Below are 26,701 nucleotides of genomic sequence, written 5' to 3' on the forward strand. Positions count from 1 at the left end.
GATGAGAGATATCAATGAATTTGAGTTGAGAATACAGCAAAACTGACTCCAACTGACCAAAAATTAATTATGACAACGATATCACCACTATAATCCCTGCAACAGTATTCTGAAACAGAGGAAGTTGAATGTCCAGATATTACAAAATTCGGGATGGGACTTCGGACAGGGAAGGGGGTTGGAGCTGATGTACGAATAATTTACAAAATTTAATTAAAAGGCACCCTCCATAATCTGTTTGGGACCCCAGATGAGTTGATTGACTGATTAGACTAAAAGGGCACCTTGTAGACTGATTAGACTAAAAGGACACCTTGTATCCCATCATATATAATAGGTTCTTCACCCCTCTTCAGCTCCTGTTCCTTGTGCTACTGGGGATGCTAATTTTCAAGCTCGGCGTTTCTCCAAAGCACTCCATAAGGGGCTAATGTTTAAGGCTAGTCTCGTCGAAACAACTTATCACCATCCATGCCTCTCATGAAAATAGGCATAGGATAGCCGGAGTCTAGCTCTGATCTCAAAAAACCTGAATATGCTACTGATGTCTAGACGCTTCTTCGAGACATGTGAGTGCTTGGCTCCTTATTGAAGAGTGCAGCAGCCTGCCTGCAATGAAATTATGTCAATCAGGACGAGGAACACTTATTACTACCCCCCCCCCCCCTCCCTCCCTCCAATTTACTTGCTGCACTTTGACTTGGCATAATTACTAAGAGAAACAGAAATGTTTACATATTTGTTGAAAAACACATCAGTCATATTAAGACTTTCTATGCAGCAGAATGATTCAAGGAGGAAAAATCTGTATGGCAAAACATTATGTGGTATTTCAAAATGTAGTAAAATTTTCACGTAGGGAAAGGGAACAACTTTGAGGAACATCTCAAAAGGGAAGTATCATAAGCACTTTCTGGACAGAGGCAGATGTAAAATATTTCCCAAACAAATTCGGTTGTGCTATAATAATGATGAGTATGTTTCTGTATTGCATCTCCAGGCACTAAACCATTAATGGCAAGTTACTCATTCCTGCTAAGGTGAAGGTTGAGGAATACACGCATGCTCCCAATTTAGCCGGGCCAAAGGTTTAGTTTACCATCTTTATATGGATTCCAAAGTTCACTAGGTCACTAGTCAAAGACGGTTTTTGTTTGTTTGTCTTTTATTTTTATTTTTTTTAGTTTTGTTGCTTTTCGTGGGCTCATCTTTTAAAGTGGTTCTTATTTGACGCTTTTAAAAATTTCCAGTTGGAGGATTTTGGGCACAAGAGGATTTAGATAATAAATCTAAGAATTCATCGTGGCAATTTCGGCTGCATACTGGGGATCTGGAAGGGAAAGAAACTGACACTTTCTGGGAAGCAAAGCAAAATAGAAGGGAGTTGCAAAAAGCTTAGTTTTGCAAAATGTTACCTTACTTCTGTGAATATCCTGTATACAGTTTCATGATGTCCATGGGTAGAGTACTCCCTATAATATTTTAGGCCAGTAGGTATGCCCCTTACCTTTTCTCAGAAAAAAATTGACAGTGGGCATGCACTTAATATCCTATAGTCAAGCTTAAGAAATGTAAAAGGAGTTGGGATGTCCGCTCTTAGCTTATGATAAGGCGATAGCCCACCTACTTCATTTTAATCTTTGCTTTTAGTGAACAGGTCAGGCTGTACACCTAACACCCAACCACCTTTCAGGTCCAAGAATGGTCATTCATTTTTTTAAAAAAATGGGGCCAAGCATAATGCAAGCTCTACCAGCCAACTCGATCTTGACCTTCGGCAATCAGGAAATGATGTCACATCCTCATGGAATTGAAGCATACAAAATAAAGCCATAGCTGCACAATATATGCCGTTCAGAGACTAGTGGCAAAACCTGTATCAGATATTTAGATGCTACAGGAAATGACTGGCCATCAGAAGTTTTGGCTTCTCCTCGTCTTCATCAGTTTCTAGTGATACAGCAGCTTTCATTTCCTCGACCCTTTTATACCATATGCCATCTATCAGCTTCCATGTTTCATCACTAATTATCTGGGTCTGCATAAAAGTGTGATATGACATAAATACAGAGAGTATTCATCATAAAGATCTATAAATAGAGCATCCATCATGCTTACCTCCATAGGTCGTGGTGCACCAAAAGTTGCAAATCCAACATTTCCAGGTGCAAACGTCACCCTCCCTGGAAGTGAAACTCCATGGACTCCCCACCGTCCAGCATATATAAGGGATCCATATTCATCGATGGGACTCACAGTAGGCTGAGAAATGAAAGAAACTTTAAAACTATAAATGCCATTACGTTACAACGGGCAAGTAAAAGAGTTCTATGTAAGAACGAGCTGTAACCCACTGCAGGCCATGATAGTAGTTTGTTCATGGCGATTGGCCCCCTGAATAATCTTAGTTTATATTCCATCAAGTAATTTTTTTGCATATGCGCAGCAATAGGAGTTGGCACCCAGGTGCAGCTTCCAAAGCTACCGAGAGCCATGATAATAGTAAGTTATGTAATGGGAAAAGGAAACGAGAATTAGGAGGGAAAAAAGAAAAAGCAGCCTTAGCTAAGAGCATCTGTAGTACTCCCCGTCACATCATTCCCCCATCCCCCTTTGAGTTTCCTCTCTTCGTCCCTGTCACTGTGCTAATACTCACCCGACATCGATTGCAATTTAAATCTACTGGCAAAGGTGAGGAATAAGCCCATAAATAAGCAACCCAAAAAAAGGGGAGGGGGTTGCGGCAATTGATCTAGTTAGCTGGACAAATATATAGGATGCTGACAGCAGCAGAATGGTGAATCCAAACAAAACAGCTATGATTAATCATAATAACACAGGTCAGATTGTGTCACAGTGCATTTTCCAAATGAAAAGGTGTGCTAGTTCTCTTAAACGATGCAACATCTAACCCAAGAGCCTGGACACAAGTCCAGGCGCGCACCCGGGAAAAGTGACTTACCTGAATGTTGAGCCATTTTTTAAATCTAAGAAGCATATAGAGAGAAGGATAACCTCTAGACGCAGACATTAAATCTGCGAACGAGTAAAGGAAATCCATCAAGAAAGGGGATTCAGCCCCAAAGTTCTATTCTTCAATCAACAGAATTACCAGCTTTATCTCAAAAACCGCTCTAGTGAAGTGGTTCATGAAGGTTAAATCAGACTAGTCAATCTAGAGAGGGGAAAAGGCAAGAAATTGTTGCCCGTATACCTCAAGACAGAAAACAGAATGGCATTTTCTGAGTGAACAGGTATTCCAGATCTCTAAACACGTAACATGTTTCCCAAGAGTTTAGATACAAGCACAGTTTGCCTATATGCCAAATCAACTCCAAACACCACCAACCATAATCCTCCAAATTATTTTATTAATGATAAAAGTGAGCTCATTCTTAATTTGTTTTCCTTTTCTTCAGGAAGGAAGAGAAAAGAAGAAAACTGCATTAGTCTTCCTCAATTATGTCAATAATAAACACTGGAAATAAAGTAAAGAATCACCTGAGGACTTTTAGGTGAGCTTTTGTAAATGCTCCAAATTTCATCGGCTTTGATCTCTCCTTTCTCAAGCAACACATCTGATCAAGAGATACAAAAGCACAAGACAATGAACAGTCAGTAGCCAATGCCAGTTACACAATTTTACAAGTCTTACTCAGGGACTCGGCAGCAATTCAGGGAAGACAAATACTTAAAGTGACTAGATAATGAAGGTTAACTAACTTTACCTGTAATTGTCTCTACAGCATCATGGTTCTCCTTTAGAATAGATAAACATTTCTCCACAGCATATCGCATGTACTCATCTCTTAGTGCTTCAATTTTAGCAGGGAGCTGCAAAACACAATAACTTGAATTAAAAATTAGATGTTTAATATATTTAACATTTATAAGATCTAGTATATACTGACATTTGGTAAGAGATCTCTCTGGTATCTGTAATAAGCCTTTCCCAAGGCAGTCAACCCTGTCTGCAGTATCAAAAATTCTGCAAGCCTCGAAGCTTCTAAAGTTGCTTTTGCAGAGATCCAGCATAGATTGTCAACTCCGAACATTTCTTCCTCAATTACTCTGGCTACAGATTCAGTCTATCAGTGTCCCACATGAAAAAATCTAACAAAGAAAAAGGAAAAACAAAAGTACAAAAGAGCGGCCTTTTAAGCAGGTTGATATTGTAACACATAAGGGGTATTTCCATGGGTTTGCCTTGGCATCATGTTCATACCACTGTATTGAATCTACATAGACTAACAGTGCATATTCTCTCAAAGCAAATGCCGAACTCAAGGGGATCATGAATAAACAAGGGAACAAGTACAGCTAAAACTGCAGTCTAATATTCAGATGTCTCCTTTAAATTAGTGACTTACCGATTTGAAACACATACTTTGGAAAAACATCATTTCACTATATGAAACGTACAAGTCTAGTCTAGTATAGACAAGGGAGATACTCAAATTTGTGTGAACTATAAGTGTATTAGACTTGTGAAACATATTATGCAATTTTGAAAAAGATGCAATAAAGCAAAGACTTAGGACTCATTTGTTTGCACCTAACAAGAGTCCGACTCTGAGTTATTCAGATCTCAGCCCATTAAGCGCATTTGTGTTTTTTAATAGATTCTATCACTTATTAGGTCTGAAGACATCTAATTCGCTCAAATCTGTGATGGAGTCTTAGGTGTCATTTGTTTTCTTTAAGATTAAGACGTATGAATCTGAATGCACATCTAATTATTAAGATGTGCATTAAGATTTAGATGTCTGAATCTATATATACATCTGAATATTAAAATGTTGTATTAAGATTAAATACTAAATAATAAAGATTGTTTGTTTTCTCAACATCTGAATATATAAAACTTGTATTTATATATAAATTAATAAATATTAAATTAATCTAACATTATGTCAATAAAAAAAAATTAAAAGTTATATTACAGTTGAAGGTGATGATGGCTAGCAATGGTAGTTGTGGGGTGCCAATTAGGGATTGTATTGGGTGATAGTGGTGGTTCTGGATAGAAGCTCGTGGTGATGGTGGTCGACAGTAATGATTAACAATGGTTGTTGATCGTGGTAGTTAGGGTGACAACTAACAATTGTGGTGGACGATAGTGTAGATAATGATGGTGTTGAATAATGGCGGTGGTTGGTTGTGTTGATTATCGTTAGTTATTGGTGGTTGATGGTAATGATTGTAAATGGTGGTTAACGATGCTGACAAGTGACTGTGGTGATTGACAGTGGTGGCAGTTGATAATGGTGACTGGCGATGATAGTTAGAAGTGACTATAGAGTAGTGATGAACTACATGCCATTTTTGTAGAAACCTTTGAATAAACATATTAATGATATTAAAACTTCATTATAGATCTTAATCATTCAGATTTGTTCAAACCCATTAAGTGGTTGTAAAATTATAAAAACAAACGCAGTTAACGATTTCACTTTATAACCAGAAACCAAACCGCCGTAAACTACGAAAAGAACTATAGATAATAATGCTTCTTAGATAACTAAAATTAGTTGGAGCATATGCATGATAGATGATCATGCAAGAACATACGAATGTCATTGAAATGCGAATGTGTTGATGAGATGGTTTGATCACAACCAATGTAAACCTCCAAATATACTGTTCTATAAGGTGTAATAGTACTATTTCTTATGATGGTGGTAACTAGACTAACATCAAAGGGTTGGTGTCAAGATAAAGAAAATAATTTCAGAATGAAATTTGAGATTTCTTTTTTGAACTGGTAACTTTTGTATTACTCAGCATTAAAGGCTATGCTGGCCACCTCCAAAAGATGTTATAAGGAAAGGAAAAGAAAACAAAACAATATTATAAGTTGCTCGGACTCTTCACTTTCGGTGCCGCACCCGTGTCGACACAATGTGGGAGTGGGATCCGTACCCGATTTGGTCAACTTAGTTTGGATACTTTGACCAAACCAAATTCGATGGAGAAATTTTGGACATATTCGATTATTGATGTAATCAAAACAAAAACTAAGGTGAAATTGAAGAAAATGGAATACCTTGTATATATAAATTTCTATTGCACCCTTTCCTTTTATCTCCTTCCAGGATTCTCTTCTTGATCAATATTAACTCCCCAAGTTTTCCACATAATATCTCATAATTTAGGTTTTATAACTCTATTTTTAAGTATTTGAACTATTTTTAGCCGAATCCCTACACATGTATCCATACATGGATCTCTATCCCCGAATCTTAAAATTTAGATCATAGAGGATTCAACCTCTAGATCTGCACCCGTATCGGACATCCCGCACAGAGTCTGAGCAACTTAGACAATACTTACAAAGAGCCCATGAAGTCCACTAATTGGATCTCCTCTTCTGTATCCTATTCTTTAAACCAAAAGCCTAAAGTGATAATTGCTTTCCATTTGATCTTCTGTATTGTACATTCCTTTCCTTCAAAAATTCTTTGATTCCTTTCTTTCCATAGAATCCACCAAATACATGCTGGAACTGTTCTCTACCATCTTTTCTGACTCTTGTTGCCTCTCCTTTTGGTCCAACAGCTTAGGAGGTCAGAAGTGTGCTCTGGCATAATCCAATGTTCATTGGCTATGCTAGTAAACAAAGCCCACACCTGTGCAGTTACCTTACAATGCATGAACAAATGTTTGTTGGTCTCCGGAGCCTCTTACAAAGGAGACATCTGGATGCTATGTTGATACCCCTCTTCTGCAATCTGCATAGCTTCATGAGTTAGACATCTTTTCCTAGCAACCAGCCAAGTGAAGCACTTCACCTTAGTTGGGCCACATTTTTCCATATTGTGCTCCAAGGTCTAGTGGATCTTCCTGCAATTCCTCTGAGCCCCCAATTGTATATTCTGGTCACAGACAATCTCCCATCTTTGTGATGTCCCATGCTGATCTGTCTGGCTCTAGAGTAGTGCCCGGGAATCCACCAATCAGGCTCAAGAGCTCCACCACTCTATCACAGGTGGCAGAATTCTAGACCATATAACCTTGCCAACTAAAGCGGCATCTCCCAGTCATTAAGCATCCTTCCAAATACTAGATTCCAACCTTGTGGACACCAAACTCCTCTATCCTTCTATCAGGATTTGTACATATTAAGAAATGTTTAGGGAACAGGTCCCTTAGAATCCCATTTTCACACCAATCATCAGACCAGAACTTTGCTTTGTCCCCTCCGCCTACCACTATCTTTGAGTTGTTCTTGAGACTTATCCATAAGTTTATGATAGTCCTCCACACCCCAACACCATAAGTTTCAGTGACTTCACTAGTGCACCAGAGATCCTATTGACCAAATTTGTGATGTATTATCTCTTTCCATAGAGCCTGCTCCTGATTATACCTCCACAGCCATTTTGAAGTAGGCACTTCTTGTATCTTTAAATTCCTCACTCCTAATCCTCCATTTTGTCTGCTTTGTTGTACTGTAGGCCATTTAACAAGATTGAAGGCCTTTTCTATCTTGTTCCCTTGCCAAAGAAAATTTCTTCTAAGGGCATCCAAAATCACTACTACCTTACTCGGAATAGGAAATAGGGACTTCACATAAGTGGGTAAAGAATCCAAGACTGAATTAATTAGTGTAACTCTTCCTCCAAAAGATAGGTATTGGGATTTCCATATAGCCAATTTCTTCTCTGTTTTCTCAATAATGCCATCCAAAAAAAAATCTGCTTTGTGCTTGGAACCCAAAGGCATGCCTAGGTAAACTGTTGGCAGTTTTTCTACCTTGCACTTCAAAATACTTGCAGGAACCTCAGTCTGATGCACCTCCTTTATTGGAAAAGTACTACTCTTTCTCCAATTGACTTTGAGTCCTGAGCAAGCTTCAAAAATCACAAAGATCAATCTTAAATAGCATATTTGTTCCAAAATTTGGGATTATTTTATCTCATGTTTTGTTGAAATATTTGTTTCTGGGATAAGTAAACCATGAAAATATATTATACCATAATCTTGGTTGTATTTTATACTACATTCAACGTGGGAAACAATATCGGGATTAGCTAACCCATAGATAAAATAACCAAATGACAAAGATGTTCTTCTCCCAAAGCTCTTCTCCTAAAGTTTTGTAAGAAGGCCACGGTTAAAATTGAAATTAAAAGTTTATCCAAGTTTCAAACAAATCACGTCTTGGATATAATTTATTTTTAATTCAATGAACCAAACAGAACACCCAATATTAAATAATCCAAGGATTACTAATCAGTGTTGCAATCCTAGCATTATAATTTCAGTATAATTATCCGTGAACCAAATGACCCCAAGTGATGTAGTTGGGTTCAACTACATCACTTGGGGTCATTTGGTTCACGGATAATTATACTGAAATTATAATGCTAGGATTGCACCTGATCCAAGTAACTGTTGTTTCTCTACCACTCAACCATCTTCTTGGAGATCCATAAATGTGATACTATAATGATTAAGAGCCTGTTTGGATTGGCTTTTGGCTTATTATCATTTTAGCTTAAAACTAAGTGCTTATAAGCACTTTTTCGGGTTACCAAAACACTTTAAAAGTGCTTAAAAGCTGTTTTGACTTGAAAGCACATAAAATAAGCCAATCCAAACAGGCTCTAAATATACTAAAAGAAAACAAAGACAGAGATAAATGGACAAAAGTGGTCTCTGAAGACTAAAAAGTTATCATAGCCAATACGAATTTAGCTACGAACATAACACACTAGAAGAAAAAAATCTGTATAGACAATAACAATTAGTTGGGATTTAGGCTTATTATTGGGGTTGCAAATACATTAAGTTGGTGTTTCCCCATGAGCTTCCTTTTTGTCTAGTCAGACACTTGTATTTCAATATAGGAAGGAGTAACAAACTTTAGAGGACCCCTAGTTCCAGAAAAACACTTAATTTTTGACAACAAATTATTTACCTGTATTAGAATGATTTACACTCCAATTAAGTGAAATGCATCTACAAAACTGATATATCCAACCCTAACTAGTTCGGGGTAGAAGCGCCGAAGATTGATCGACTGATAAGTGAGATGAGCAAGTATGGGCATAAATTCTAAATATTTTTATCTCATGACTGTAACCACTTTTAGTATCTCTAAATTATCTACGTTCAGGTTTAATTTGAATTACTTGCAGCAGCAGTAACGTGACCAAGAATTTATGAATCTCAAAGCTTCCAATTTTGAGTTCCATAAAAAATTATAGTCAAATTTTCAGCCACTGAACTCCTAGAGTCAACATAGAAGGACGGGGGTTAAGGCCTTCCTACCCAATCCAGTAAACCCCTTGGTTTTGATGGGTAAGCTTGTTCCGAAACTTAACTCTTGACAACATCACAGCTGATATACTTGAAGATTAAAGGTGGAGATCACTATTTGGTGGTTATCAAGGATGGACATTCTTACGATGTAAAATGAACGGGAGTTGAAAATTAGATTCAGGAAAACAATCACCCAACGTTAGATGTAAAAGAAGGCTCCTGAACATAAAATTTATACAACAACAACAACAAACCCAGTATAATCCCACCATGTGAGGTCTGGGGAGGGTAGAGTGTACGCAAACCTAACCCCCACCTTGAAAGGTAGGGCGGTTGTTTCCGAAAGACCCTCGGCTCAAGGGAGAAAAACAAGATAAAAGATCAGATAGGGACAAGCATATCGAAAACAAGATGAAAACAAGGAATAACAAAAATGAGAAAGTCATGGTAGAATAGTACGTAAGAAAGAGGCATTAACTACTATAAATAAATAAGATAATCAAAGTACAACGGTTCCACACCTATAAACAGCAATACAATGCAGAAATCAAATGGCAATAAACAATGAGCAAAACTACAACTACTATGGTGTAAGGATAAGTCACCTAGCCTTTTATCCTAATCCGAGTCTTCCACAAAAGAAATTGTAGTGCGCTAATGCACTTACTAATAGGGAAGAATAACGAGACTATGTACTAGCCTTCTACCCTAATGTGGGTCCTCCACACCCTCCTATCTAAGGTCATGTCCTCGGTAAGTTGTAACTACGTCATGTCCTGTCTAATCACCTCTCCCCAATATTTCTTCAGCCTACCCTACCTCTTCTAAAACCATCCATGACCAACCTCTCACACCTCCTCACTGGGGCATTTATCTCTCCTCTTCACATGCCCAAACCATCTCAGTCGCATTTTCCGCATCTTGTCTTCCACCGAGGCCACTCCTACCTTGTCATGAATAGCCTCATTTTTAATCATGTCACTCCAGGTATGCCCACACATCCATCTCAACATTCTCATCTCGGCTACTTTCATCTTTTGAACGTGAGAGACCTTAACTAGCCAACACTCCGCCCCATATAACATAGCCGATCTAACCACCACTTTGTAGAATTTGCCCTTAAGTTGTGGTGGTACCTTCTTGTCACATAGCACACCAGAAGCGAGCCTCCATTTCATCCACCCGGCCCCAATACGATGTGTGACATCGTCGTCCAACAATATTTTTCCCTCACTTTTACTCCCAATTATGAAGTTGCTACATCAACTTAAGTATCCCCCATCAACATAAAGATCCATCATTGTTTTATGGCCTGTCCTATTCTCAAAAACACGCTTAGCGGATTTCTCTGTCGATATTCCCCTTATCTAAATAATAAAGTTAAAGGAATCTGCAGAGAACCTAGAGTCACTTAACTGTCTTATAGTAAATGTCATTGTTGGATATGAACAGTGAAGACGAAAAACAGACTTCAAACATAAGATCCATAAGACAGATTCACTTCAAGTGTTAGAACAGAAATATTGAACTGAAATACTATTTTATTTTCCAACTTACGAGCACATGCACGGACTATTGAGTTCACATAATCTGCTTTCCTTTTAAACACTCTGCCTCCAATCTCCACGAATTGCATATTGGGTTGACTACGAATGGATTTGATATCCGTCTGTCATTATATCGGAACCAAATTGGCAGAAATGTGAGCACGTCACAAATTTAAGAAATATTAAGATTGACTAATATGACATTTATATGTATATAACCTCACTGAATGGTCGATAGGGATCAGGAAGGTAACATGCAAGAACTGCAACAGCAGCTTCTCTGTAAGCTAGTCTTAGTGTTAACTCCTCAGGGACCTCAGTACTATCTTCTTGACCCGTTTCAAATGTGCCTTTTTGCTGTAATATTAAATGATATCACATGAACATACTGTACTAAATCAAACATATAACAGATGCTGCAAATCTCAATTTTTAGCACCTACCCTCTTTAATGCCTCAAGAAGTTCATCTCTTCCTATATAGTCCAAATCTTTCCTCGCAGTCAAAATTCCAGCTTCATTCCTGCACAGAAGGAGGTGTGAGCTAGTCCTTCCAAATGCAGAATCAAAAGGATTTACAGTTGAGGATTTTGTACAATATATTTTGAAGTTCAGCTCCAGTAAAATCTTCTGTTTGCTCTGCAATTTCCTGCAATAAAGTATCCTTTTCCCCTTCTGACCGGAAAAATTTGTTGCGCGCATGCACCTGAGGTAATTGAAATGAAAATCAAAACAAAACATACTGACACAAGAAATCCAGACAATTTTCAAAAGATTAACAGATGTCAACACTAGTGTGCAGCGACACATACCTTCAATATGGCCAATCTACCATCTTTTGAGGGCAAACCAACCCTAATAATCTTGTCAAAACGACCCTTTCGTAATAGGGCTGGATCAAGAATATCCAATCTATTGGTTGCACCAATAACTAAGACCTGATAACCCAGCATTTAACAGCAAACCTGAGAAGCTCTCATTACTTCTTTATGGGAAACCATCATCTTAACTACAATATACCTGTGATGTTGACACTTTAAATCCATCCATTTCTGTCAGTATCTGAAGAAGCCCTTGTTCCCTTTCTGCACCACCCTAAGAAAGAAAGTACATGTCCTTTACTGTATAAAACTATTCCAATACAGCCCAGATATATGTTTATTAATGAAATTAGTGAATGAACCAACTGAAACATTGGAGAAGCACTCTAGAGAAAAAGGATTTTAGTATTAGAAGTAATACAGAATATATGTATTCTACATTTAGCTACCCAAAAAAAGAATGACATTGAGATGAGATTGGACAGGATTGATACCTAAATTTAGACAATTCAGATATCCAAACTCAGTATTCTGGGCGAAGGGTATCACAAATCAAGAGATAACAGATAAGATAGAATGGCTGAAATAGAAGAGTGCAACAGGAAGATATTTATCCGGGTGAGAGGCAAATTTATAAAACAATTGTGAGACCTGCAATGTTATATAAGGTGAGTGTTGAGTCTAGAAGGCCCAACACATTCAAAAGATGAGTATTGTAGAAATACAGATGTTAAAATAAATATACGATCGTAGATTAGACATGACTAGAAAATATTACAGTCGATAGAAGCTACAAGTAGCAAATACAAAGGCTAAAACAAGAAAGTAGTCTGAGATGGTTCGGCTATATTCTACGTAGATTTCCAAATATGCTGGTCCATAAGTATGACATTATGATTATTAAAAGTATTAAGAACGAGATGAGATACACCTAAAGTCATGTGAAATGAAGTTGGTTTCCTACAATCTCTATGTCTGTGTAAACTTATAGAAAAACTTACAATATAAGTGTTGAAGAATGACAAAAGTCTCAAATTGGTGGTTAATGAGATGGGTGGACTCCTTATAAGGCTTGGACAATCCTTACCCCTTTTGAGCTAGTTTTTAGGATGTGAGTTAGGCCCAAGACCTAATTTTACATGATATCAGAGCATAACCCGTCTCACCCAAATTTGAGCCCTGAAATTAAAAATGCCCACACACCCAATGCTAAGCACTAGGCATGAGGTGGGGTGTTGAAAAATGACAACCCCCCACCCACCCCCTCCACCCCACACATTGTGGTTAATGAGATGGGTGGACTCCTTATAAGGCTTGGACAATCCTCCCCTCTTTGAGCTAGCTTTTAGGGTGTGAGTTAGGCCCAAGAACTAATATTACAATAAGCAAGAGATTTTTATAAGCGATACCAACATGTTGGGATTAAGGCTTGGTAATGTTGATACTTGATACACTTACATCAATTCTAGTGTTGGTCAAGACTTCAAGTCTTTTTAGATTATTTAGACTTTAGAGGAGAACTGTATGTTGGTAATGCTGAGAACCTCCAGGGTCAGGAAACCCTAATTTATCTGTAAAGACAAGTTATTGAAAGGAAACGGCTCCAATGGAGCAGACGTATTTCCAAACCCAACTAGTTCGGGAGTGAAGTACAGTTACTGTTGTGTAGTAGTGATAATGTCTCCAACATATTATTTAATATTGCATTTGTCGATACAAAAATGGTGAATAATAGTCAAAGTAGAGAAGATCACCAAATTCACAAAGGAGCACCAGAAAACAAACTCTCCACTAGATGCTCTTAAGTTAATCTAAGTCCCTTAATTAAACGCTTGCCCCAAATAACTTACCCTCTCTTTCTTGCCTTTTCAGTTTGTTGGCTGTATGGGTTTCGAAGCAAAATACAGAATAACATGTAGCAACAGAGATAGAAGAAAGATATGGAGACATATGCAAATGGGTTAAGACTTAAGATTGCATGCATCCAAGTTTCATATAAACTTAAACGTCATTTCATACAATAATTCCCAGCGAAGAGTAACACCTCAAAACCGAAAATTGTTTCTGGGAGAATAATTTCTAATATGCAAAATGGAAAGAAAAAAGAATAAATATGTGTATCATACCCCACCAATATCCGGTCCACCACGTTTGCTGCCAATTGCGTCTATCTCGTCAATGAAAATAATAGAAGGAGCAAATGACCTGGCGCTGGAAAAGAGGTCCTTCACACGTGAAGCAGCCACACCAACAAACATCTGTGTAGATGTGAAAGGTTAGAAGCTAGAAATGCTGCCAAACTAAAAGGAGAATTTCCTGAATCAAACATTGGAGTGCGAGCACAGATGGTATTCACATATTATGGAAGTATAGAAGGTTAGGCTAAGGGCCTTAAGAAACATGCTTCTGTTCTTTTCTACTTCCTCTCACTTATTTTTCCTATCTTCGATTTCACACAGTTGAAGGTTAGACTGTTAGAGTATATTTCCTGAAGTCAACAACTCAGTTTGACAAGGAGAGTAAAAGATCCTAATTCTTTAGAGAATGGGTACATTATTTTGAGGACATGCTGCACCTCCATTACAGACAGACAAACTAGGAATTCTGGCTAAAAGAGCACACTCAAACTCCACCGCACAAAGGAGAAGCAAAGAGAACTGTACCTATACATAGTGGCAAGGGATATAAAGAAGGTGGAAAATTCTATCACCATTTTCGGACCCACATGCACTTTGAAATCGGCAATTCAGTGCTCTGAAATATTACCATTTTCAATAATATCAAAGCCTTAGACTTCCGCATGAATGAGATGAGGTGTATTTATTACAAAATAGAACACAGCACTCTCCTGAAGATAGTAAGAACTTGTACACAATATTCTAGTAAACAAGCTCTTCAGAATAGAAGACGACTGATCCACTACCCAATCATCCACTTTAATCACCTCCTCTTTATATTTAAGGGAAGTGATCCTTCCCCTTCCACATTTACTTCCACTCCTCAAACCCCTGCTCTTTACAATCCCCAACTAAGTAAATTGTGACACCATCTCATCTTCAAGCTTAAACTATTAGAGAGAAAACACTTTTAGTTACTCTATTATTATGTCCAACACACCTCCTCACATTGTGCTAGATTCTTTTTCAAGGACCATGTACGAGGGAAAAAATCACTTTTTGAGTGGCAGAGAAATCTGAACCATGATCTCTTACCTGCTTTGATACCATGTTGAATTCTATAATCATCTTAAACTAGTATTTTGGGTTGGGCTCTCATACTCGGTCTACAAAAATTGGTATTAGAACCAATTGGAGGGAATGCATCATCTCCTTATATAGTCTGGGACAACATCATAAGATCTAACTTTTGAGGTTGATTTAAGCACAAGGTCCACTTTTTAATCATGAAATCAGAGCAAAGAGAACTCATTTTTACAACCACTGTCTACATTCATGTTATATGGCACTTGACTTCTCTCTCTCAATTTAGGATCATCGATCCAGTTGCTTTCTCTCTTCTTGTTCTATCGTTAAGGGCTTCTCTCTCTATCTCAATACGGCCCATAGAGCTATTCTGGGCTTTTATATATATCTCTCAATACAACCCGTCGAGCCACTAAAACTGTTGCAGGCACACTCATTAGCATGTTGAGCCTCATTTGTCTCCCTCTACTTCATGCTCACTCCTACTGAGAAAAAAATAATAGCTTTACAAGAATCCATATTAGAGTATATCCCTGCTTTTGCGGGGAGCTAATATTGATTGTTGATGATCCACAATCCAGCTTTTGTGGCATAGAAAATATAGCGCAAAAGGCAGGTAAATGTTTGTGAAAAGTTTATTAGCAGGAAGGAATGACTTAAGACATTCAATTGAGTCGTGCTAAATTATAGCATCCAAAAAGATATCCCACAATGTTTCTTTCAGATCTAAAGGACCTATAGACAATAAGCTAAAGCAAAATTGAAAAGTGAAATAAGGTTTATAGGTTAATAAACAAAAACAAACAAAGAAACAAATGAAAAAACTTGCAAGTATTTACAAGAAATAAATGAAACAGGTTCAAGAAACAGAAGCTAATGAAAACCTTGTTATTTTTTCTTATTCTTTTTTGAAATGGAAAGTAAAAAAAAATTGTATCTTTAACAAGCAAGTGTTCGAATCGGCAGGGAAATCAGGAAAATGTTACTCCCTCCGTTTCAAAAAGAATGGCCCAGTTTGACTTGACACGGAGTTTAAGAAAACAAAGAAGACTTTTCCATCTTGTGGTCCTAAACTAAAGTTATGTCAAATGTACCAAAATACCCTTTAATCTTGTGGCCTTAAACATGCCACATGGAAAGTTGAAATTAAAGTTTTACCAAAAAAAGGAAAGGGTCATTCTTTTTGGAACAGATTAAAAAGGAAAGGGGGTCATTCTTTTTTAAACGGAGGGAGTACATCTGGTTTTGCCAAACATAACGAGCATGTAGCTTTCATTTTGGAGTCTATTATAGCAGATATAGTCATAGATGCTGTGTTTAACCCTGTAAGTGGCTGTTGTTGCCCAAAAATTTAATCAATTAAAGAAATTTTAATAATCTTGCAGCTGTTAGAATTTACTCTTCCATTAAGTGTACTTGAAGGTTGCAATTGCAAGTACTTCTCACCTCAACAAAATCAGTACCATTAGCAGCAAAAAAAGGCAATCCTGCTTCTCCAGCAATAGCTTTTGCCAGAAGTGTTTTGCCAGTTCCAGGAGGACCATGGAGAAGCACACCTTTTGGGCAATAAATCCCTTTGTCTTGAAACTCTTCTTCATTCCTCAGTATTCGAACAATCTCTTGAAGCTCTCTCTTAATATATTCTTGGCCAGCAAAATCATCAAAAGTTATACCAGTTTTTTCTTCTGCTGATATGAATTTTGCACTGATGGCGGATGGTAAAAAGAAATTAGAATTTGCACAGTGTTTTTTGATAAAGTAATAAGATATTATTGATGTTTGGGCAAAAACAAACGCCCATATACAGGAGATGCCAAAGAGTAGTAAATCTACAAAAAAAAAATATTTTCTACAAAAGGCATCCAATCTTCTATACCTATGGGGATCTCATGGGTTCACCAAAAAGCTATAAGAGATTATCACCATCCCTTCAAAAGCTCTCCTGTTTTTTTCTCTCCACACAATCCACCAAGTGCTAATAGAGCTACTTTCCAAACCCTGTGCCTTTTCCTCCGTCTGCCACAATTACATCTGGTCAACAGTGCTTTCACAATGCCTGGTATCACCCATTGCACTCCAAACCATGTCAGAGTTTCCCATCATAATCTCGAGAGTCGAGACAGACCAGCAATGAAGAAGAAGATGGTTAACATGTTTACCCGAGCCCTTGCACATAAACCACCAACCGACATAAGAGAGTTTTCTCTTCCTTAAATTCTTAGCGTCAAGATCACCCCCTCTAGCTACTAACCAAGTGGGGGAAAAAAGAACACATTTCTTGGAATCGTAGAAATTCAAATCGAACCATAAAGGAAGTCAATATCCTTCCTGGTCAACATCCTCTCTTCTTTTTTCTTGATAAGGTAAGTAATTTTATTAATTTTGGGGGGAAACCAAGTATACAAGCCATACACCAAAAGAAGAGAACCTACACCAAAATATGGCTCTCAACAAAAGAGATCCAATCCTCTATACAAATTGGGACCTCGCAACGAAGTTACAATGTTTTTAGTCCTCCATCCACCATCCATTATACCATATTTATCCGCCACCACCCCCATCCAAAAAGCATTCTCCTCTATCCCGAATCTCCATATCCACTTCCCTAACAAAGCTTTATTGTACATCTTGAGAACTTTCACTCCAAGCCCTCCCCATTTCTTTGGAGATGTGGACAATCCTCCAATTCACAAGATGGAACTTCCTAATGACTTTTGTTGAGTCCCATAGGAAGTTACGTTGAAGTCTTTCCAATGATTCAATCACTTTGCCGAGGGCCTGCATAAGTGACTTGAAATATGTAGGAATACTAGAAAGAGTGCTTTTGATCAGAACTTCCTTTCCCCCTTTTGACAAATTCCTCTTTTGCCATCCTGCTAGTCGCTTCTCGACTCTCTCAACCACCAAATTCTACACTGCGAGATCTTTACAAGAGGCTCCCAAAGGTCGTCCAAGATATGTAATAGGTAGAACCCACCTTGCATTTCAACATCTACGCAATCTCCTCAATATTATCTACTGCACCTACTGGTGTATTCTTACATTTGTTGAGGTTGATCTTTAAGCCTGACACCACCTAGAACCAGATAAGGATTTAGCTCAAATGATCTAACTGGGACACCTTTGCATTACCGAAGACCAAAGTATCATCTACAACAATAGATATGTAATTGTCACATTACGTTACCCTCTAATGAAGCATCGAAGCCCTTCAAAAGATCTTTGTTGATTGCGCTATCTATCAATTTGCTCATAGCATCCATCACCAAAACAAATTGCATACGAGATAAGGGATCTTCTTGTCTCAAGCCTCTCGATCTCCCAAAGAAGCCACAACGCCTTCCATTTGCCAAAACAGAGAATCTGGCAAAAGAAATGCAAAACTTAATCCATCACCTCCACTTATCTCCAAAGCGCTTCTTCGGCATAATATAATCCAAGAAATCCCAGTTAACATGATCGTAAGCTTTCTCAAGATTCCAGTTAGATATAATCTTGAAATGCTTCCTACTAGACTAATAGGTCTATAATCCTATATATATGTTGATCCTTCTTTCTTTGGCACAAGGGTGATAAAAGAAGCATTCAGACTTTTCTCAAGCTCCTCAATTTCTTGGAATTCTACAATAGTCTCCATTAACTCACTTTTGAATATCCTCCAACATTGTTGGAATAAAGCTAAAGCAAAACCATTTGATCCTGGAGCCTAATCACCAGCACAACCCTGCACTGCTTCTCACACCTCTTTTTCCCCTATAGCCCTTTCCAACCACTCCTTCATCCCCTCCCCTGTCTCCCTTATCTGACTAAAAGCTATCCCTCCTATTTTTGGTCTCCACCTGACATCTTCCTTAACAAAAGTTCATAATACCCCATAATTGCCCCTTCACATCCTTCTCTCCCTCATATACCACCCCGTTTACATTTACAGACTCAATGAAATTTCTCCTCCTATTTGTTTCTACCACCCTGTGAAAGAATTTTGTATTAGAATCACCCTTTTTCAACCACAATGCCCTTGATTTGTCTCCAACTAGTTTCTTGAGCGACCGCTAAAGCCGCAATCTCCCCCTTTTGCCTCCTTCCTAATTATCTCCTTTCTTCTAACCCTTCTACATGCTCTATCCCCCCACCTCTTTATTAACTCCCTCATCTTCACTTCCACCTTCCCAAGCACCTCCTTAAATCTCCTTTTAGCATTTTCAACTTGCTAGCAAGTTAGAAAGAAGGTATCCCAAAGACTTCATACTCGTTCCACCGCATATTTGATACATTCATAAAATCTAGTTCCCTAAGCTACATGTTCTTGAATATGAACGGAATGTGTAAACTCCTCCTACTCCACCTAGCAAGATAAGCGTATGATCTGAGGTACATCTATAGGTAATGGGACTTGTGGACATCTTGCAACACATCTGGACCAACTCCTCTCACCCTGCCATAATAGTGGAGATCTTTTCTCACAAACTCTCTTTACTTCCCTCCTCCACCGGACTATACACCCCATCCCCCTAAAGCCCAACTTTTCACCACTTCCCAACAATTTTACCCACACTGCAATCGTAAACTCTCCTTTACTTACCTCCACCACCTCCAATTTTCTATCATCCCATAAAACTTTGATACCCCCTGCATTCCCAAATGCCAGAACCCAATCATATTTATCTCATCTACCCCCCACCCACCCTAAGACTTCTCACCAACTCCATTTTAGTCTCTAAAGGCACAAGCGATCCCCTCCCCCCCCCCCCACACTCTCTAACTCTCGTTTTGATAATAGCTCTCTTATTAGGGTCATTCATCCTCCTTACATTCCAAGAAAAAAAATTTACTTCCATTATCAACTATTTTACCCTCAATCGCAGTCCTCCGATTTCCTATACCCCACTCTTACCACTCCTCTTGTACACCAACAAGTTACCTACTCCCTCTTTATCCTTCCACAAACTCCTTTCCCTACCCACCCTCATCCCATCAATCTCTTATTCCCTAACCCCTTTTACCTCTTTTTCAATGTCTCAGAGAAGTTCCAAACCCTATCCTCCTTTCCTTAGAAGAGCACTCCCAAAAGTTCCCCGAACTTCAAGTATTTCTCTTCCTCACAGCTAACATGTCTACCTTCCTCAACTCAGGCTAATGGCAACACATCATCTCCTTGAACATCATAACAACCATATATAGTTCCCAAAAAGAGTTTATGGTTACCAAAAACATGACAAGCAGCCCCTTCTCCCTTAGCAAAAGCAAAATTGGATTTGGAACCAGTAAAAACATGTTCGAAATTCACGATCTAAGCATTTCCGGCCTGACCCAATACATTTTCCGGCTATGTCGAGGTCACCGGAGGAGAACCATCCCTAGAACCACTTCCATTCCGGTCACCCAGCAACCTAGGGTGGTTGTCACTCTTCAAAAAGTCAGAGCGAGTCCACTTTAGTGTCTTATATTTACAAAAACCAGCTCACTAGAACTGGAATTCCGGTAGCATGGCCTTGCGAGAACTCCATATTTGACGATCTGCCGGCCCCCGCTGCATGGCTTCTTCTCATAAAATGATTTGACATAAAAGTCTATAGTTCCCCAAACCCCATCCCCATACATCATGTCCCTTCGGTAAGCATCCTTGTTTATGTAACAAATCTAACAAACTTGGGAGCTCCACCTCCTCCTATTTCCAAAAAAATCTCCTAAACTGCAAATTCCAATAGCTTCCCCATCTTGCAATCTCCAAACTCGCTAGATTGTCATCTCCTTTCAGCCTGAATGCTATATAAGCTGGGGAAAATTGTAATGTAGAAAGCATTATCTTTTTTTTGAGGCTGGTAACTTAGTCTATTAATATCCACAGGTATACAACCAAAAGTGTAGTTCCCCTTCAAAAAAGTATTATATCTTACAAAAGCTTTGAGCTTAATCAAACTGATGTCTATAGACAATCTAGTACATCAAAGATGTCTTCTGTTCTAGCTAAAATATCTTGTTTACACCAAAAGTAGAAAAGAACTAAGAAATTCATTCTATATTCTAAAGGCTATTCTGCACATTCTCAAAGCTCCTATTGTTCCTCTCTTTCCAAATTGTCCACCAAATGCATGCTGGGACAATCTTCCATCTCTCCTTCTTCTTTGAAGCATTACCATCCCTATTCCAGCTTCCTAGAACTCCTTTAATGCTACTTGATTGGAATCCTTTGATCCACCCTTTCCTTTTTGCCGTGTTGATCAAGTTACGCAACCCTTCCATGGCTATAATGAACAAAAAGGGAGATAGTGGGTCCCCCTGTCTCAATCCTCTTTGAGAAGTAAAAAAATCCAGTAGGTGCTCTATTGATTAGTATGGAGAATCTCACAATGCCAATACAATGTTTGATCCAATTGATCCATTTAGCCCCAAAACCCATTCTTTCCATCATCTAGATGAGGAAATTCCAATTCAGGTAGTCAAAAGCTTTCTAAATGTACAGCATGCAGGCAATCCCTGGCTTGTTGCTTCTTTGTCTAGCTTCAATACATTCATTTGCAATTAAAATAGCATCCATGATCTGCCTTCCTTTGATGAAGGTCATCTATTGTTTGTCTACAATGCCTTGGATTACTTTTTTGAGTCTCTCTGCTAGGAGCTTAGCTATTATCTTGTAGCCCCCCCCCCCAATGAGGCTTATGGGTCTGAAATCTTTTAGTTCCTCAGCACCCACCTTCTTTGGAATCAAAGCAACAAAAGTTGCATTCAGGCTCTTTTCAAAGAAGCACTTTTCATGGAAATTCTGAATTGCAGCTACAAGATCAACATTAATAATGTCCCAACACTGCTTGAAAAACTCCATGGAGAAGCCATCTGGAGCTGCGGCCTTGTCCCCTGCGCATGCCTTGATGCTTTCTAGTATCTCATGTGGTTCAAAAGGGGCTTCCAACATGGAATTGTCTCCTGCATTGATTCTAGGGCAATTCTCCGTCTCTAGATGAGGCCTCTACTCTTCTATTTCAGCATATAAATTTTCATAGAAGGTCACTATTTTTTTCTTGATTTCGACTGAATTTTCTATTATCACCTCCCCTACTTTCAGTCTATCAATAGTGTTGGCTCTCCTATGGGCATTTGCAGTTTTATGGAAGAAGTTGGTATTTCTGGCCCATTCCTTTAGCCATGTCGCCCTGGACCTCTGCCTCCATGCTATCTCTTTCTTTCTGACAATATCTTCAAATTCATTTATAAGAGTTATTCTAGACACAATTTCCTCCTCTTGCAAAGTTCTATGTTCTTGGATTTCTTCCAGTACTGTCAATTTTGTCAGTACCATCTGCTTTTGAATTCCCTAGTTACCTTGAATTGATTTACTCCCGTCCTTGAGTTTGGTCTTCAAAACCTTCAACTTGGCCACTAGAACAAAATCAGGATTGCCAACACTAGAGAATGAGTCCCACCAGATCTTGACCTTCTCTTTAAACCCCTCCACCATTTGAAGCCACCAATTCTCAAATTTGAAATAAGAATTGGAAGCCCCCCAGTCTCCACACTGCAGCATAATTGGAGAGTGGTCTGATGTTACCCTCTGCATGATTGACTGTTTTATGTCTCTGAAGCAACTGTCTAGATCTTTGAAATAAGGAATCTATCCAACCTGGCCGCTATATCTTGTCGCTCCCCTTTTTTCCATGTGTATTTTCCCCCCTTCAGCTCTAGGTCCATCAGATCCATGTCTTCTATGATCTCCGAGAAGTCTGTCATGGCTTTGTTAATTCTAAGACAAATCTTCTTCTCTGATGGGTGCCTAGTGGTGTTGAAGTCACCGCATAGGACCCAAGGGCCTGAGAAAAGTCCTCTAGACGCTCCTAACTCTTCCCAGGTTTCTTCCCTTTCTACTCTTTCATTTGAAGCATAGACTCCTGTTAAGTGCCAGTCAAGGGTTCTTACCAGTGAGTCTACAAGAAATAGAGTATTTTCCCACACTACTTTCTTCTCCATCCCAGAACCTTCTCTCCCACATGATAACTATCCCCCCTAAGTCCCACTGGCTTCTAATTGGATATAATTTACCCACCTACTTCCCCAGACTTCCTTTATTATTTCAGTGATTTCCCCCTCCAGCTTAGTTTCTTCGAGGCACACTACATCTGCCTTCCAAGACTAAGCATATTTTTGATTAGTCCCCTCTTTCTGCCACAGTTTAGTCCCCTCACGTTCCAAGAGATGATTTTCAAATTCATAAATCTTTTATTGGTAGATACCCCTCCCCCCTTGCTTCTAGACCCATAACTCCAGAACTTACTATCCACAATACCTCCAAAATCTTACTCTCCTCCCGTCACCTACTATAAATGCCACATTGTTGCTAAATTCTACCCATGTGAACTAGCCATACATATGAACTTTGAATTTGTGCCGCATTTCAGGTTTTTTCACTTTCATAGACAAGTCCAAAGTTATCAGGGAAATTGGTCCTTAAGGACAACTACTACCCTTCAGTGCTCACAGTAAAATCGATCTGATTCAAAACATACATAATTTCAAGCCTTATAGTGACAAAGACGAAACTTGATAAAATGCGAGGAAAGGTATAAATTCAACTTCTCTAGAACATAGAAAATTGAAAGGAAGTTCACAGCCAATAAACAGATAAAAAGCAGTGAAAGTTTTCAATTACCGGCTCTTTCCTAATGAACCAAGGGCACGCTGCTTGAGTGGCTCTCTTGTCTTTTTGGGAGGGCTGCCCAAATCGCAAGGTATTAGTTTTGAGTAAATTGGTCTCATCTTATTATCAATCCAAAGGTATAATAGAACTGAAAGGGCCAGCCGCATAGACCACACAACTGCTGTCGCGACAGTAGAGTAAACTTCAGCAGGGATGTTATTCACATTATACACATCGACATTTACAAGCTGTTGATGCAACTTCCTCCAAACATCATTCCAGCTATCTATTGGCATCCGGTCAACGACATGACGCTTGAAAACAATTTCCTTTTTAGTGTCCCCTCCTGAACGATTTGTTTTTCCGTCCTTGTAATATGGCAGAATCACTACAAATAGACCGGAAACCAAATAAACAAACTTGGAAATGCTGGAAGATATTAGCTATTATATATTGCACAACTGATTCTTAGTGAAAAATATCTTGATAAGTGATAACTAAGTTGATAAGGTTAGATATTGTCAGAAATTAAAAATTGATAGTAAGAATGACTTCCAAGCCTTTCAATACCTAGAATTTTACCAGAACTCCCCAAAGGTACTAATAACTAGAATCATATTCCTTTACTTTGTACACCTGCTACCCAAATGCATGCATAATAGTTTAGTTGGGTGATTCCTTAAATATTTTTGGGAGGTGCAACCGTAGAAGAGGTGCTCCAACCACACACACTTCCGCAATTTTTACCATGTGTACTGGACGGAAAAGTTGTCTGCTACCTAGAAATAAATTCTTTTAATTTGTTATGATGCTCAATCACATGAAGACCTTCTATTGCTTAGCATATGGTGTACAAAGCTCAATCGAGCATCATAACAAAATGAAAATAAGAAACACATAGAGAATAGTTAACCTGAAACTGTCTGCCCGTAGTTCGAATACTCCATAAACTGCACATTGTTTGCATTCAGAAGGTTTTGGAATTCACTGTAGTCTATCCTATGAGAATTTTCAGGATCCCACTCTGTCCCCTTCAGCTTTCCCTGCATGGCCAGCAATTTCCTACTCCATTCTGAAGCCAGCACAAGCTGCCTCTCTAATTGAACATTTGCCTTTCTTTCAAACTCCTCTAAATTATTTATCCGTTCACGCTCTACCTCTTTCAGTTTCTGAGATCCCATTCAACAAAAAATAGCATTAAAACTAATTTTCCATAACATGAAGTAACAAGACATAGTTTTTTTATTATTATTATTATTAATCCATAATTGTCTTACCACATACTTCTAATCCGAATAATGTAAAATTTCCTGTAAAATATGGTTATCTCAGGAATCAAAATCATACTTGAAATTTTTTAATATAAAATCGAAATTGCAACAAGAATTTTTCTTTTTTTCCCCAAGGATTTGAAAAACTAACACACTTCCCAGTAAAACAGATAAATTCTGCAACAGACTAGAGTATTAAGAAACCAAAAGGGACAACTTTGTATCAAGTTTCATGGAATTCTTTCAACAAAACAATTCACTCAATCTCCTTCACACTTATAGGACCCCTAAGTTGACTAATTGTGATACGTACTATTTTTCGGCAGCGAGCAAAAAACGAGTGTTAATCATTCAATTGTCAAATTCCGTAATTTTGACCTTCAAAGTGAAGTTAGTACACTTAATAAGCTTACCAAAATCAATAAATCAGCAGGACAAAACTAAAACTTATACAAATTCTTCCCATCAGCATCAATGCAAGTAGGCGCAGAAAAAACAGAAAGAAGAGAACACTAACCTCAAACAGCTGCTGAGCTGATTCAGTTTCATCACCAGCTGAGTTAGAATTGGAACTGGAAGTGGAGGCAGCAGCTTTACAAGGGTGGACATTGAAGGGCTTGGAGCCAATAGAGAAAGAATTCCGGCGAGGTTTTAGGTGCAATTTTATAGCGGTGAACGGAGACGGAGAGTATCTAGGTAGGGTTTTAGGAGGAGGGAAGGAGGGTTTTAGCAAATGAATGTTGGATGTCATCTCCTAGTCTTTCTTCTTCGATTAGCTCATAAGTCCTCTTCTCCTCTTATCTTTTATTCCTCAGTCCTCTAAACAAAGAGAAGTTTGCCCACATTTTCTCTTCCTCTTTCTCTATAAATTGTCAAATTTTGGCAATTGAAGACACTAACACACATACATAAACACACGCAATTTCCTCTTTTTCTCTTTTTCTCCCACTCTCTTTTTAATTAATTTACTTAATTTATTTTATAACATATTTTTAGCATGAGCTTCATAGCTTTGAGCTATATTTTTAAGAAGATAACAAAAGAGATAAGAATTTTATTTTCTTAAAATGTCTAATATTTCCAAACTTGAATTAGTTGCCCTTTATATTTTCGAAAAATGCTACTCATCATGGGCACTAGATGCCGAAATTCATCTAGAATCGATGGATCTGGCAGACACCATCAAAGATGACAATACGACATCTAATCAATACACTGTCAAAGCCATGATATTTCTCCACCATCATCTTGACGATGGGCTAAAATTATAATATCTCATATTAAAAGACCCCCTAAAACTATGGAAAAAATTAAAAGAAAGATATGACCACCTGAAGTTGGTCGTGCTTCCACAAGCATGTCATGATTGGCTAAATTTGAGATTAATGAATTTCTAAAATATAACTGAATATAATTCTTCTTTATTTAGAATTATAGCTCAGTTAAATTTATGCGAAGAAGAAATCACTGAGCAAGATAAACTTGAAAAAACATACTTCTCATTTCCACCTGCGAATATGCTCTTGCAGCAGCAATATCGCGAAGAAGAGCTTAAAAATATTCTGAATTACTTTCTCACCTTCTAATTACTAAACGTTACAATGAACTGCTAATGAAAAATCATGATAGTCAGCTCGTTGGTTCTTTGCCACTTTCTGAAGTAAATCGGGCAAATTAGAACCAACGAGAAAGAGGCCATGGCCTTAGTCGTGGCTGTGGTCATGGTCGAAAAAGAAATTATAATCATGATGATCGGCTTGCACCGAAAAATGATCAGCAATACAAAAAAAGAGTGAAAAGCCATAAGCCTTACCAAAGAAAAAATTCAGAAAGTATATGTCATAGATGTGGATATATGGGGCACTGGTCACGGACATGCTGGTCATCGGAACGTTTGGTTCAACTATATCAGACATCCTTGAAAAGAGCAAAAAATGATCCAAAGACAAATTTTATCTCTAAAG

At 38.2% G+C, this 26,701-nt stretch overlaps 1 protein-coding gene across 2 annotated transcripts; it reads right to left on the minus strand.

Moving 5' to 3' along the window:
- Positions 1–43: 43 nt before the first annotated feature.
- LOC129902099 (probable inactive ATP-dependent zinc metalloprotease FTSHI 4, chloroplastic) lies at positions 44–25,612 on the minus strand. Of its 2 annotated transcripts, none has more exons than XM_055977142.1 (17): positions 25,255–25,612; positions 24,380–24,635; positions 23,479–23,854; positions 16,284–16,542; positions 13,761–13,892; positions 11,834–11,908; positions 11,626–11,751; positions 11,410–11,519; positions 11,258–11,336; positions 11,034–11,171; positions 10,825–10,936; positions 3,912–4,075; positions 3,729–3,834; positions 3,502–3,578; positions 2,119–2,262; positions 1,875–2,038; positions 44–605 (listed from the first exon to the last, which is right to left on the minus strand). In XM_055977142.1, exons 1-16 carry the CDS (start codon positions 25,486–25,488, stop codon positions 1,895–1,897), a joined length of 2,532 nt encoding a protein of 843 aa, XP_055833117.1. In that variant the 5' UTR covers positions 25,489–25,612; the 3' UTR covers positions 44–605; positions 1,875–1,894. The 2 variants fall into 2 exon arrangements, with proteins under 2 accessions (XP_055833117.1, XP_055833116.1); XM_055977141.1 differs by having other exon boundaries at positions 44–609.
- Between the last annotated feature and the right edge of the window lie 1,089 nt (positions 25,613–26,701).

The sequence above is a fragment of the Solanum dulcamara genome, chromosome 9, assembly GCF_947179165.1.
Source record: "Solanum dulcamara chromosome 9, daSolDulc1.2, whole genome shotgun sequence".
NCBI lineage: Eukaryota > Viridiplantae > Streptophyta > Magnoliopsida > Solanales > Solanaceae > Solanum > Solanum dulcamara.

What these genes read in the sequence shown, in the direction of transcription:
- LOC129902099 (XM_055977142.1), bottom strand. Translation starts at nt 25,488, where the DNA reads ATGACATCCAACATTCATTTGCTAAAACCCTCCTTCCCTCCTCCTAAA. An exon ending in CAGCTCAGCAGCTGTTTGAG is followed by an intron (nt 24,636 to 25,254) that starts GTTAGTGTTCTC and finishes ATGGGATCTCAG; the next exon opens with AAACTGAAAGAGGTAGAGCG. An exon ending in GTGGACCGGATATTGGTGGG is followed by an intron (nt 11,909 to 13,760) that starts GTATGATACACA and finishes TTTCTTTCTTAG; the next exon opens with GGTGGTGCAGAAAGGGAACA.